This window comes from Trachurus japonicus, chromosome 10, assembly GCF_045865225.1.
Source record: "Trachurus japonicus isolate A0001 chromosome 10, Traja_1.0".
NCBI lineage: Eukaryota > Metazoa > Chordata > Actinopteri > Carangiformes > Carangidae > Trachurus > Trachurus japonicus.
In genome coordinates, this window is record NC_140916.1 from 14361450 (window position 1) to 14377160 (window position 15711).

The 15711-nt window shown below is 42.8% G+C and overlaps 1 protein-coding gene across 2 annotated transcripts in view; it reads left to right on the plus strand.

Annotated features, from left to right (window-relative positions):
- The window catches only part of tnmd (tenomodulin), a 55095-nt gene extending 39866 nt beyond the window's left edge, over nucleotides 1-15229 (plus strand). Inside the window, exons 4-7 of one of the 2 annotated variants that reach the window (XM_085789388.1) lie at nucleotides 1012-1119; nucleotides 6652-6811; nucleotides 8612-8706; nucleotides 12842-15229. In XM_085789388.1, coding sequence (XP_085645514.1) covers nucleotides 1012-1119; nucleotides 6652-6811; nucleotides 8612-8706; nucleotides 12842-13051 — 573 coding nt within the window. In that variant the 3' untranslated portion in view covers nucleotides 13052-15229. Of the gene's footprint in view, nucleotides 1-1011; nucleotides 1120-6648; nucleotides 6812-8611; nucleotides 8707-12841 lie in introns of both variants that reach the window. The other variant, XM_085789389.1, reaches the window with a different exon arrangement.
- The last annotated feature ends 482 nt before the right edge of the window (nucleotides 15230-15711 follow it).

The following is a 15711-nucleotide window of genomic DNA, read 5'->3' on the forward strand; positions in this document are numbered from 1 at the left end:
TGCTTGAGACTATTATTGTCCCATCCTTTTTCCGCACAGATGAAATTACATGCAGTAGATTGTGACAGGCATCACTTTGTATCATGTCCTGTGCGGCTGGTATCTGGTTTTCAGACTGACAGCACCACAGAAAATGTAGAAATAGCACCCACATGGTCAAGTTAACCCATTCAAAGGAGATGTCATAGCAATCACCGTGTTACTGTAATTAAATTTAGATTGAATCAAGTCCATTTTCATGGTACCACTCTTACAATTTTCAGTTGATACAATTTTAAAGCAGCCGTGGCAGATGTAGATCCTGCCGTCTGTACTAATACAGTGTGCTGAATGAGCAGCTCTACGCGGCAGAAAATAAATTGGATACAATCTGATCTGCTGAGATTCTTTCAGACTTATTCTGGTTGAATATCTTAGATTAACATAGAATGGCAGCGAGAGAGAATTAACTGATCTTTCTTGCCTTTTGAGGCTCTGTGTGTCAGCATGAATAGAGCTACAGTCCACATGGTGGAGGATCATCAGTGGAGCTGAAGAGTGACTCCACACTTGAGTGCACAGATTAAGAGAGTGACAGGGACCTATGACTGGCTAATTCAATGGGGGCACTCTCTGTAGAAAACACTTCATTCTCAACAATGTCACTTGGCTCTCCTGTGCGTTATATCCTACTATGAAGTATTAAACAGCCACTGTGGAGCACCCTGCCTTTTTTATTTTTTTATTTTTTTACTTCCATTCAGCTTGCCGTGGTGGTGCAAGGTCCAAGCAGCGATCAACTTCATGCCATGCCAAACGGGGAGGGAAAAAAAAAGATCAAAACATACCTCCTCTCACTCATTAGGTTTTAACTTCTCTGACTTTTTAAGAGCTTTGATTATCAGCAAAAAGCTGAGCGTTTTAAAACGATCGCCCCAGTGCTTGTGGGATATCCACATCACAGGAAGCTAATGAATGATACATATGTCTGAATTGCTGAGTATCCCTTCATTTCTTTTTCTTTTTTCAAAGGGAATCACTGGAATCCGCTTTGCCAAACATCAGAGGTGCTACATCAGGACCCAAACTAGGAAACTACCCACGGTGGCAGAGGTGGAGGCTGAGGACACGGAGCTACTGGTATGACTCCTCTCTCAGCTGTCTGTTCCTCAGACTCTCTGTAGTCCTACAGAAGCTGTCATGCATATTGTAGGGAGATAACCAGAATAGAGCAGTGCGAGCTCCACACGAATCCTCAGCCTGTCCATCTTATCCTATCACCCCTACCCCTCTCACTGAAGAATAAACTGGGGTTTGTGGTGCCTGTGAAACCGTCAGAAAGCTGCCCACAAACCCATAGCCTCTTTGTGGCTCACATCAAATAGTGTTTGCTGTCAATCTTGAGCCAATATTAATTTTTAATCATCTCCTCCAAAGGCTCTACCCAAATAGCCTAAAGGGGGAAGGGTGCAAGAGAGCTCTGAGTGAGAGGTAAGCCATTAAAATGGTATTTTTTAAAAGATGTTTTCTTTGTAAGATTCACGAGGCTCCCTCTCCAAGTTTAGAGAGATTCATTTTACTTTTCTGAGTTCTTACAGTTGTATGTGAACTTCAGCAAAAGGAACGGAAGAAATTCAATCAATCAAAATTCCCAATTTTTCAGTGTCACAGTGCAATTCACTGAGTGAGCCGTATGTTCAAAGAGAAAATCCTCCTCTCAAATGTCTCTACTGCTAGCATGCTCTCATTTACATTTCACATTGTAGATGGGAAGAAGTAGCTGGCAAATATCTCAGCTCTCACTGCTTCATTTTAAAAAAACAGAATAAGCCAATTGTCAGTCCAAGTAAAAACCCAGTCCCGGTTTTAACTTTAAGAACACAAGCTGTTACACCCAAAAACCAAACACAGTTTTGCTTTTTTCTTTCCCCCTCCTTCTCATCTTCTTAATGTCTGATCCACGTTTACAGATACTAATTGCCCAGGCAGCACCATATGTCCATGCCATTTCTGTCTTCTTTTGTGCACAGTGAAGCCTAATTGGCTTTATTCACAGCTCCAACGTGAATTGTCTAAGACCAGGAAAGTGACGTATACGAGGCTTATACCTTCAAGCCCATACAAGTATTCAAAGGAGCTAACCATTAATGAAATAAAACACTCCGCACTCTGTTCCATAAGATATTAATGCAAAAGGTGTTTTAAACTACGGTTTTCATTAAGTAGTTCTAACAATCATGGTGATTAGAACACTGCTAGCTCCACTATAGAAGCTTGAATCAACCGTCAGGCTTAGTAGGGACAACCAGGCGGCCAAACATGCAACCGTCTCATACAAATTGGAGCAGGACGGACAGAGAGATCCAGAGCGAGAGGCTATGGGTACGTAGATGGAGAAGGGCAGGCAGGCAAACCAGGAGACCGACACACAGACAACAGGCTGGGCCAGGAAGACGTGCGGAGAGGGCTGAATGCAAGGGATCTGAGGAAAGGCAGAGTTCAAGTTCAGGTTCAGGTTCAGGTCAACACAAGGACACCAAACACACAAGTCTTGGGAAACCTGCAATTGTTGTTACGTTGATGACTAGACCTGAAGAAGAGTGTAGTGAAGAGCCTTTACACTGCAGGTACTGATTACTGGTTGAGCTTAAGGAAGAGGACCGAATCACATCACCCAGCAAATACAAAAAGCACACAAGAGTTTAGGCAACAAAGGCACTTTAGTAATATTGCTTTTGTTGCCACAAATGGGTTTTTTGTTGCACAAACAGTAGGAAAACTAATGAAATATGGTATCAATAATTATTTTGGAGATGCATATTGCTGCCTGGGAGATGTGTTCATCAAAATATTTCCTTATTATTTAGATGAAATTGTAGTTTGGATGGCAGTTTAAAGGAATAGTTCTACACTTTGGGAAATATAATTATTGGCTTTGTTGCCAAGAGTTTAGATGAGAAAATCTGTCTACCATTGAAGTGCACTAATTAATATGTTATATTTCATTTGTTTACTCCATGCAGAAAACAAATATGAAAAAATATTGAGGTCTTGCAGGGGGTTATCTGCTGGGTACAGTAATTTGCGTGGCCACTTCACAGTGACGACCCCAAGACGCCACAATGCAAAAATTCAGTTTTGCTTTGTTTGTTTTTTCACAAATTTGTGATGATGTACGACCAAATTAATGAGAAAGAAGACGGTGTAGATATTCCTAGAGCACAGTGGAATATCTGCTTATATTGTTCCGGCTTCAGCTATGCACCCGGGAAGATGAACAAGCTTATAGCTGTGCGCAGGACAACCATCTGTTGATAGACACAACACAGTGAGATTGATCTTCTCATCTAATTCCCTGCAAGAAACCAAGTATTCCCCAAAATGTCGAAACAATTACTCAATTCATGCATTCAAAATATCATACAAATGCCACACATCTCTCCTCACTCCTTCCTGCAAGGAAGTTTATTTTTGTCATTATTCCTTTTTTTAGCAGTGCACCACTGTGTAGCCTGCTGCTGTTGATATTGCTGCAGAGGATATTTTCATCACAAAAACAATCGATTGCACCAGAGAAATACAGTAAATATCAGGGAGGCCACATTTAGGTAATAAACAGTGACCTTGGCCTGACCTCAACAAGGTCTGTCCTCACATTAGAGCATCCGTCCTCTGTGAAAATACACCCACGTGTGACCCTGGACAAGATCAGCACAAGTTCATCCTCGGGTGGTGAAACACATAAAGCTCACAGGGGTTAAAGCCAAATGTTAATGGGTCCTAGCTTAACCCAGCTGCAGGCTTTTAGGAGAGAGGGCTCAGAGCAGCCATGGCAGGCTTTAGAGCTGGGGTGAAAAACAATGGAAAAAACTGCTGAAAAACTGCAAGGGGCTGATAAGGAAATGCAGCCCCTGTGAGGGAGAACCAGGTGACGAACATGATTTGTTTGCCAGGATTTTTTCCTCCCTTTTCAATTTGCCTCCTCTATGAAACGTCTGAGGGAGTAATCCCTGAGCTTCATTCCAGTTCTCCCACTCTGACATGGAAATCGCCATCCGCCTCCCTCACACCCCTTAACATCGTCAATGGATGCTGCTTGCTCCATTAAACAGCCACTTAATATGGATGACCAAAGCTCACCCAGCAACCCAAAACCTCCCACTCGGACAAAAACTGCAAATGGAAAAAAAACAGTGCGCTGAGGAACAACATCATGGCAAAGGATGAGATACTTACAAAGTCCTGCAAGAAGCACAGCATGGTTTATTTTAACTTATGTGTTTATTAAGAGCTCGGTCAGTGGTGAGAGCTGACGTATTCAGCCAGGCCTGTTCACACCAGAGAGCGGTACAGTTGGTTTAGAAGCTAATGCAGCCTACCTGTTGAGTTTACCGCTAATCTGCTATATATGCTAATGCTAATCAAGCTGTTTGGGGTTATTTTTTCTTGTACTGAGCCATTTGATAGAAGTGGACAATTGACTTGACTGTCTCATTACTTCACTAAAGTGGCTCTTCTCTTAGGGAGAAGTTTAAGCTATGACAAGACTATGCAACACAGCTAATAAGCTACGATAGCTTCCTCCATTTTAGCCTCTCTTGCTGTCTGTTCCCTCAAAGGTCAGCACGATCAAGACAGTTTTGCCATTTGTCGATGCAAATTTGCATATCAAAGTTCACCAAAGTTGGACGGACAAAATTTGCACAGATATGCCCCCACTAGCGAATCCACTTATGATTCCATTGAGATGAATTGATTTTTTGCAGTGAAGCATCAGTGTTGTAAACGTTGTCGCAACCAGGCCTTTAGTGCCCTCAAGCAAGTACCAGCACTCTCAATGAGAGTGAATCGCTTGAATATGGGTGTTAACTAAAATTTACTGCACAGCATAATAAACACCCCCTGTCTGTGTTATATACACGCTATGTGAAAGCTCTAGGGTGTCATGGGAAAATCTTTGTTGATCTCTGGCAAACATAGCACCACTTTAAACAATGTGTCATGTAGACAGTGTTTCCTCCCTTGGGACACAGTGGCGGGAGAGGGTAAATTCATTAACTACAACACAACTGGTGTATAATTAAGTGGTGCACTGTAGGCGCAACGCGAACATACACCAGGAGCAGGCCACACAAAACAAATTACCACCATTCCCAAGGTTCAATACTTGATATAAAAAAAAGAAAAGATGTCCGTAATATATCATAATAATATATCATTTGTCAATAGCTAAATGGAAAAGTCTTTCAAAAGTGTGTATAAACTAGAAGAGTGTAATCATGTTGTCTTTGTGCTTGTCAACTGGCATTTAGAAATCCCCACCCCATGCTAAATTCCTGACCTTTACCACCTCCCCCTAGGCACTTTCTCCTACAAGTTATTGGAGTCGTTTCTCAACTGTGAAGTCAAAGTCATGTTGTGAGCCCCGTGTCGTGACCTCCATTTACTTTCCGGAGAAGACTCACTTGGCTTCAGCGGTTAAGATGTCCAATTAGAGAGTGCTGTTTGTGTTCTTCAAGTTTGATTTTAATTTCTTCAAGCACGGGCACAGTGAGTGTGCCAGCTCAATGCCAGAGTACCCCAGCCGCTGTACCACCACCGCCCCGCTACACCAGTCCTCCGAGTCATCATTAGTCGACTGGCCGGCTCTTAAAAGTGAGGGAGAGTGTGTCAAAAGCTTGGCTAAACACCTGCCGCGCCCCAAACACGAGCTTTGATGTGACAGAATGTGCTTAAGTCTTTTTTGTTTTCCTCTGCAGGTCACAACTGTGTCGCCCAACGACAAACAAGAAGCAAGCGAAAGTCTAATTCAAGCGAGAGTGACAGGGGTGAACGGGAGGGAGGGTGCGCGACCCAATATTAATGATTCTTGCTCCTACTATAGCCCCAGGAATCTACGTCAAGCTTAACTAATGTGCAATTAAGCTTTAGGCTGGGAGAAAATCACCTTGTAAAAACATTTGTCAAGTGAACTGTTTTTCTGTTCTGGGTTGCTAATTAACAAGGGAATGGGAAGAGGGGTTTGTTTGTGTGTGTATTTACATATACATGAAGAAAATAAATATCTGCACTGTTAGGGGAGAGCATTACCAAATCCCCTTCATATGTCTCTATTAGACAACACTGACATGTAGTCCCTATCATTAAGCAATAATAGTTTACTTTACAGCTCATGAACTACAGTATCAACAAATTAAGCCCACTGATAGTGCTGGCTGCCAAGTGAAGCATTGTGGTGGAGGGGGAAGGAGGGAGGGAGGGCAGGGGAGGGAGAGTGCGAAGGGGGAGGAGGGAGGAGAATGCAAGGCTTTATTGTGTCTGTCACATTAAATGATATTGCAGCCACACTCAGAGTAATGAAGACCACTTCTAAAGTCATTTAAAAGTCAAATCATCACTGTCTGTGAATTTCAATGATGTATAATAGAAAGAGCACGCCGGAGGCTCGAGAAGAGGGTGAGAGAGAAAGAGGAGGGAGTCAGGGCAGAGGGAGTCAAGAAGTTGCCGCCCTCTCGCAGTAAGGTGATAGATAAAACGATGAGGCTCGAGCTGCTGCGCGGCTCAGGGGAGGAGAGTGCAAACGCAAGCCCACTCATCTCAGCAAGCTCCGACGTGCTATATCATATATGCGTAAACTGTGTGTGCATGTGTATGTGTGGTGTTTTCTAGCAGGTGGATGAGGCTGAGGCCATGGACATGAAGGTGGAGGACTCCCAAGTGTGGATTCCTGCGGAGGAGCCCATCGTTAATCCAGCCTTCCTCCTCGACTCCAAGATCTGGGAGATTTGCCAGGAGCTGCCCATCCACTGGATTCATCCCTCCCCTCTGAGTGGTGAGAGCAGGGGGGCATCAATACCTCTAAATGCAGACTATTAACACTCTCGCTGGAGGGCATCCCCCACAGGCCATACATACAGTATAGGCCCACAGGGACCGCATGATTTCTCGACCATATGAGCAGCCCGCCCAGGCTACCCTCTGTGTGTCTGGAAAGTTGAGAGACTCATGGTCAGTGGTCAGTGGAGGGAGAAGCTTTTAGATGATTTACTGGGGTAAACGTATCAATACTTTGCCTTGTACAACTTTTGATGTGAAAATACTTCAGTCCAAATGAAAGTTTTGCAGGTTTTACTTTAGTTGGAAAACTGAAATATTATCAATAACATTTATATTAAGAATGAATATACTCATTACAGCATAACAGCTTATTACAGAATGCAACATTAGATCGTTATTACCAATTTATGAACATCTAAACTGGTAAACATAGCTACTGAGTCTGGCTGTGGTTCAGGTTCAGGTTCAGGTTCAGGTAGAGCACGTCCACTAACCTGAAGATTGGTGGTTCGATTTGTGGGTTCTCCAGTTCACAGGTCGAAGTGTCCTTGGGCAACACACTGAACCAACACTGGCTAGACACCATGTGCAATATGTAGTACAAAAAAGTGCAGTATGAATGTGTATCTGAATGGGTGAATGTGACTTTTCTTACAGCAGCTGCAATTGACCGCTTTTATATAGTTTGACATAACAATGTCAAAACAATATTAAATAGGTGGCTCATCGTGATGAACTACAGAGAATTATCACCTGAATCGACAGCTCCTTTCAGCTTTATGGAGCTTTAAAGTGAGTTTCAGCTCATTGTTGAACTGTCAGGCCTGCAACTTTAATGCTTTGGTTCACTCAATGGTTTCATAGCATCTCTTGTGGCTGCACTAGGCAGCTGTTTTCAGCACAGAAAAAATCTCAAAAAAAAAGAAACCTACTGTGCACGGCCTGTATAGCCAAACTGCAGACAGACACATAGTGGAGCATTTAACAGCTTATGGTCCAAACGCTTCCCTCAGGAGGTGGTAGAGACCAAAAATGGAGCTAAAACAGAGTGCAGATTGAGACTCCCACTCACCAGGTGTTAAGAAACATGACTGATGAAGGATATGAATGAAAATGATGAATGATAGTGTTGCTCCACAACTGTTGGATGTGTAAAGGAGTGAAGTTAAAACTCAAAATGTGATGATGTGAGTTTTCCATGTATTTCACATACAGACTATCTCTTTATTCATACATGCAGACAACTTTTTGGTAAAAATGTAGTGATATGATGATGATGAATATTTTTGCAGTGTGTATGCAATATGTGAAATGTTAATCTACTCCAGTCATCAGATAAATGTAGTGGAACAAAAAGTAAAATGTTTCTCCGAGCCTCAAGTAAATAAGAAATTGTACTTAAGTAGAGTAGGCTACTTGAGTCAATGGGCTTAATTTTATTCAGGCATTCATTCTCTTTCAAAGGGATGTGTAGGCTTTACTAATTAGGATCTGTGGAAAACGATTTGTGCGTCAGTATCACAACAGCAACAACTCCATTCTTTGACTGGGGCATGAAAAAGCTTGGACTGAATTCCAGCGTATTTCTCCTGAATGGTAGTAATTAGCATCAAGCTACTGGGAAAATAGAGTGAACAAGCCAAAATTTAATCTAAGAGCTTTCTCATTTTACATCAAACAATAGAAAAACAGTCACAAGTACATAAACATCTCAACAACATTTTCCCCCTCCCTCTCCCTCCCTCCCTCTCTGTCTTTCTCTCTCTCTCTCTCTCCTTCTGTTCAACAATGTCAGATGCTGAGGAGGGAAATGTGGATGCGCCCGACGCCGAGGTCACAGGTCAGCGTTTCGCCCGTGACGTGGAGGAGCACGTTCCAGTCAGCGACTATGTGAGTGGGAGGCTTTGTGCCACGTCACCCGGGGACCACACCACGAGATACAGTAGAGCGACTTCAATCAGCTCCGGCTCTGTCACGACTCTTTCTGCATATAAATCGCTCACTAATTGATGTTAAAACTGACTCTGTGCACCAGAGGGTATAGCAATTGCTCTATATATCTATTTAAGTAAGGCCAGTTCATTGAAGACTCCCTTAATGTCTCCCCATTAATTGAGAGGAATATCCAGCCTTTCAAAGGCAGCAACTTGTGCCTCACAGCACCCGTTAGTGCCTTTTTCACTTCCTTTTTTCTGAAGCAGTGGAAAGCACTGTACAAAGGCAAATTCTCAAGGTCACTCATTGCTGCACAGATAAGTTACATTTATTTATAATGCCGTAATTATCAAAGCATATAAAATGAGTGGAAAGGGCTGGTGGCATGTTTTGGTGAACCGTATGTAAACTACTCAATATTGTATGATTAATTACCCACGACTCTGAGGGGAAATCACGTAAAGCAGGATATTACACGGGAGTTGTGCACTCGTAGCAACACAAAAATACAACAACAACAGCAGCAGTTGCACACTAAAGATACCAGGAGCATGCACAGGTCCCACCCCCCATACACACACACACACACACACATTCAGCACTTACAGGTGAATAGCCACTAAAGCTAAATTTAGGGATAATGAGTCAGGCTCGGTCTGTTCCTCAGAGCTGTGACAAACGGTGAGAGACATGCAGAGAAATGAGACGTCCTATAATGTTGACATTTATCAGGCACGTCCCAGAAACACCTCCCGCTCAACTCTTCAATTTCCCCTCGGCTCCCCTGTCTTCTCCCTCATCGTCTGCGGCAGGAGATGCAGCGCTATGCAATTAAAACATACCAGGGGATGAAAAACTCGGCTCTCCTTTTGAAACGCTCTGCCTCTATCAGCTGAGTAATGCATACCACTGCAATCCATTCCAGCAGCACATCCAGGCTCTGTTTGTGGGTCCGGTGATAACAAAGGCTTTTGTGGCCAAACGGAGGGCAGGCAGCAGCCTGTAATTGGGAGTCTGAACTCTAGCTCATGCCAGTAGGATGCCACATGTGTTAGCCAAACCTGTTTTTTTTTCCTTGCTTCATCTGGAACTCATGTAGATGTGCAGACACACAGACAGAAGGCATGCACACTATTCCTCTGCCTGCCTTCATCCTTTCATCTGTCACGCTCACACACACTCTCACTTATATGGATTCACTTCATCTGCATTTCATAAGTCGGAAATTCAGTCGCACCTTCCCAATATGGCGCACATTTGTAGAGCAGAATAATGGTTGCCAGAATAAATGCTGACAGATATATGAAGCTGACCTTTGCCACAGCTGCCATGTCAGAGGTGGCCCTGGAAATCTCAAACTGAATAACTACCATCTGACAAGGCTGAAAGGATGGTGCCACTGTCCTTGACCCACACAGCGTGGATTTCAGAATGAATTTACCTCGCATACATACACACGTAAACATGTTTGGAGTGTCTTTTCTGCCTGTATATGAGTGTTTGCATTGTGTGTTTAACTTAGAGCATTGTTATAAACCTCTGGGAGACATGTTCAGGGTGAGGCTAGCTGGCTATTCATGCATAACCGAGGTGCAAAAAGCTGAAGGAATTCAAATCCAGGAACGCACGAGCTGTCGTTGCCTCCAGAGGAATCGCTACACTGAAGCTAAAGCTCCTTATCACTTTGGTAAACCAGCAGAGTTTACTGAAATACATGACTATCTCTTTATTCAATTACATCCAATTTCATTGTCATTCCAGCTGACTGCAGAGCACAGTGAGATGAAAATCTGAGATCAGGACACGCAGCAAAGCATTTCGTATGTTACACTGGCCTGTGTGTGTCTTCATTGGAGAAAAAAAAATCTTTTTGAATACAAAGCAGCGTATGAAACAGAAATGTTATCGTTGCCATTTGGATCCCAGAATGAATGTGATGAGCTCTGCTATGAGATTTAATAACACATCCAGGCATGAGCTCATGAAAAGCGGTGATCAGCGTGTGTGAAATAACACCAACAAGTGTGGAGATTAGAGGAGTCGTGCTTTGATTCGTTACATCTTATTGAATGACTGATGCAGTTTTCTACTTTGTAGACTCATTCATATCCAGTGCTTCATATTATGCACGGAGGTGTCTGCGCGTGGGCGAGTGTGTGTTTGCATGTGTATAGGCCTACATGAGCTTGAGTGTGTGATGAAATCAGATGCAGCAAGGGGGTAATGGCTTTTACTCTTCATTAATGCTGCTTGTTTGTGAGTGACTGCCTCAGATTTCCCAAGGTGAACCATTCTTATCACTGCAGCATCCCACTAGAGACGGCAACTCAAAGCCAGAGTGATTAATATGTAGCCTCCGTTTTAAAAGGATAGCTCTGATTAATTGTCTTTAAGGTACAATGCTGCCCATTGGCTGTTTGTTTTGATAAACACAACGTCATTTGAATAAAATATTTTTCTTCATTTTCCCGGAGCCGGGGCCCCTTAGATTTCATAACATTCCCAGTTTGGGCTGCGAGGAGCAGATAAGATTATCGTTGGTCCATTGACAGCTTTCGTGTTGTTTCCATAACAGATTGTTGCCTGGAAGCTGATGACCTGAAACTTGACTGAAACAATAAATCATTAGCAAGCCTACCTGTGCTTGTCATAGTAATAAATCAAACCCTAGCTATCCCAGATATCATCTGTCCCACCCTCTCTATGTGTTTTAACTATGTCTCGTGAGTGTGTAATTTCACTCAATACATCACAGCATTTATCAAAGCATGGGTTACTTTCTTTATAAGTCATGCTTGATGGGTTTGTTGCTTTCTGTTTTCTGCTGTCCAGAAAAAAAAGTGTGTGTAAAACTACTGCATTGACTTACACAGTGGATGCAAGAAAACCCCCCTAATTCCCGTCCTTAATGTAGCAGGGGACTGGAGGGACTCAGCCATGTGTTCCTGTGGGTCCTGTCCTCTTAAACAATTCCCACACATTTTCTACTCCCAACAGTGGATGTGTTTTGTTCTGCACTGTTGCATGTAGCTGAGTCATTGCAACTGCTTGCAGAGAATTATGCCAGTTTTTCTCCGAATGTGAAGTCAGCGCAGGCCGTCGTCTCCTGGATCCGGAGCAGTTTAACGAGACGGCGCGGGATTGTCTCCGAGGATTCATTTACTAAAAGAGATTGAAATGTGGTCAAATGCATACTGAGGGCAGTTGCTGCCTCAACTCGCGCGCCGAGTTAAGTGGCACTTCTCCGAACCCCATTTGGAGTTGCTCTTGATCAAAGGCATGGTACTCAGCCCCCGTGAGTCTACGAGGGCATGAACCAGCCAGCACAATGGAAAAATCCAAGGGCCATTAATTCTACCCAATTTACCTTTCGTTTGGGTTTCATTTGGCCCCTCTATAAATTCAGAGGCAGCCAGCAAGAGCAAATGAAAGAATCCTTGTTAGGCGATCATTACTCTGCTAATTGCTTTAGGAATGTGCCACACACTTAAAGTCAAGGTCAGGAGGAGGGCGCCAAGACGTGGGGAGCTCTAATTTGAATGCTCTATTGGAGGAGGGGCAGCCATTTTGGTGCAGAGTGTGGGCTTCGGTCGAGGGAGTTAAGAGGTCAGAGATGAAAGAAATAGTGTAATTATGCTGGTAACTACCAATGTTGGAGTTCCTTTGATTGAAGATAGAGAGGCTGTGAATGCAGGATTCAGAGGTGACGCACTCTGCAGCCGACAGTCGCGACACCGCCGGTATAATAGAAAGGTCAAGGGTATTATATCATGTTTTATGCTCCTGGAGCTTAAATCAAGCTCGCTCCTTCTCAACGCTATCTTGATCTCTTTGTCACAGCCATCATGCAGGACACAACTTTGCATTTTCATCATCCGTCCACATCTTTTCACTCTGGTTTGGTTGTTTTTTTTTTAACATAATATTCTTGTGTCTAAAGCAGGGTAATCAATTCACGCCTTCCTCCTCCTCCTCCTCCTCCTCCTCCTCCTCCTCCTCCTCCTCCTCTCCTCTCCTGCCCTTGCCTTGAGAGGACTGACATTTGTCATGTGTGTGATTGTAACCCTGCCCGCTCCTGTGTCCTCTACAGAGAGACGTTGGAATCGAGCTGGACGGCCGTCTGGATGACCGCGGCTACTGCTGCCAGCACTGTCGCCGTGGTTACCGCCACTGCCAGCGCTACTTCGCTCCCCTGGGTGGCTTCAACCCATGGCCGTACTACTACCGGGGAGGCCACGTCATCTGTAAGACCATCATGCCGTGCAACTGGTGGATCGCCCGTATGATGGGGAGGGTCTGAAGTGGGATTCAGACTGTTGACGTTGCTGGAGGTGTCGGTTCTCCTTTTGACAAATATTCCCGATGCCTTGTGAAACCAAAGCAGCCAATTACACACTCAATTATTAGCCAGTGGAGCCCGTTGAGAATTAGTCATTCTAACCAAGTCTAAATGGCATTTAAAGTGTTTAGATTCTTTTTAAAGAGTCACTGATTGTTTACAGCTGTCTCATTTTCTTCGCTTGTCCACCTGTTTCAGTTTTCTTTCTTTTTCTTTTTTTTCCCCCCATTTGACCCTGTTAGTTTGGAAAATATCACCAGAAACTAATGTGCCCTAAAAAAAACAATTCAGCACTGTCTGTCCTCACTTTGTTGTGCTCCCTTCTCTTCTTCTTCTTCTTTTTTTTTTTTTTTACTTTATAGGTTCAAAGGAGTTGTTCAACATGTACTGTAGTCTTTTGTGTTTCTTGCTTATATAAATATCAAACAAAGGCTCTGCCCTATATCCACCACACGGTAGCTACACACAAATAATGAAGCTGACACATTGTCACATTGACATGCGGCACACATGTGACACAACACACACATTTGCACCCACAGAACATGTGACAAATTAAAGTGAATTAAACTGCAGTATCATAAGACATGAAACACAAAATCTCATCTAGATCTAACACATATATAGAAAACTATATGCGACATATGAAGACAGTATCAGGAAAAGAAGCAAACAAACCAGAAAGAGCCTGATAATAATAAGTAAACTCGCTGTAGGCTGTATTATAACAATTATTCTTTCTGTGTTTCTGGTATCATGTTAAACTAAGGAGGTTCAGTGTAATTAAAGATGCACAGACCTCAGCTGTCTTTTGTGATGCGCTCCCGTTTATTCTCTATTGTGTTCGCTGTTGTTGCAGTCCACGGTATGCTTTAAATAGTGCTCAAGTTCAAACAGAGTCTTCTTTGCCGAGGCGATTTTAATCTGTAACACCACATCTCAATCTGTCGAGCTGAAACAACTCTCATCTGTAACTAACAGATAAGCAAGCACGATAGGCATTTGTAATTGATGTTCTGTCATCAGAATAACAAGGTGCATAAATGCCCGAGAGTATTCGAGCTGTGCGAGACATTCAAAAGTTAAACAGAGAGACAAAAATGGAGCACTCCTGTCATACTTTGCTTTGAAGTCGTGTGTTTTCTATCTCTTCCCTGATTTCTTTCCAATTAAAATTTCATTGTATGAATAATCTCAGTTGTCCTCGTCATATGAAACAATGTGATTTCCTTGAGAGAAACTTAATACCCTTGGGGTGTTTGTGTGAAATGTTTGAATCTGACTCATGCAATGAATAGACAGATCCTCTCTATTCTCCATTAGTCCCATTGCTCATTAGCAGAAACATTTAGCATCAAATTGAAAAGAGTCTTGACAAGAGGAAAACAGACATATATGCTCTTATTGTTTCCATTTAATAACCTAAGGCTGTGTTAAACCTTTGTGTACAGCTTTGTGAAAGTATCGTGCCTGCTGTGCGAGTGTGGACGTTGACTCATGTTGACGCACTGTGATAATAATGTCAGTAATATCAGTAATATTTGGCAGTGGAATGGATTTTGTGGAAAAGAGGAGGGGAACATATTACTGTATGTAAATGTTTTATGGATATGCTCATAAATGGAGTTCAGACCGCAACCATCTTATTTTTAAATCAATAATGTCAATGGCCTAAAGCAACATGTCAAGTAAAAAATAGTGGCACGAGTTAACAAATGCAATAATTGCAAACATACTTCAAATAAACTGACAAGTGTACTGCAAAGCCCCCGAGGCTGTTCTAAAAAGTTCATAAAATCAGTGTTTATATAATTCATTTCCCACTATTTTCCCTCTTATCACATCAAATCATTGGGTTTTATTAAAAAGAATGCATTCGGCGCGGCGCCATTGTTGCAAGGCCTTCGCAGTCACAATGTTGGGAAATTGTGTAAAGTGTTATTTTTCGTAAGATGCTGTTAGTTGTCTATCTGGCGAGGTCTCTGCGGACTCTGAGGACTCTTGTGTAGTTGTGAGAGTAAATTGCCATGGAAGCCCTGAGAGTCGCTCTGAAAAGGGATGGCTCACCCTGACTGGAGAGGCTGATACAGATATTACAGCTGGTTCCCTGAGAGCTCCTCAACCCTGTTGGGACACAAGTCCAATATTAAGCATGAAAGTCAAACTTAAAAAGTACAGAGGTCTCACAATTAAAAAATCATTGTGGAGGAGACCCAGACAGACACTGAATGGTGGATGGCGGTGGTGATACAACAGCTGCACATGTGTCAAAGAAGAGGAAAAAAGTGGATCACTATCCAGTTAAAAAAAAAATAAAAAATCCAATATCCAACACATAAAATCTCCAGAGGTCATTGAAAGCTTCTTGAGGAAACAAGTCAAGACGAATCTACAGCGATTCAGTGCTCTCTTGGATATCTCTCTAAATATACTGCATCTTATCATGTAAATAATGTGATGTTTAGCAAATCAGCTTATTTACAGGGATCTGTGGTGACTGAATCTAAAGGCTGCTGCAAATATGAGGAGTGGATAAGAAAACAAGACCAAGCTGGTAGAGTTCTTTTTCTTTTTCTCCTTCCTCCGAAAATGCAAAACTACTCAAAATTACATGATCTCTC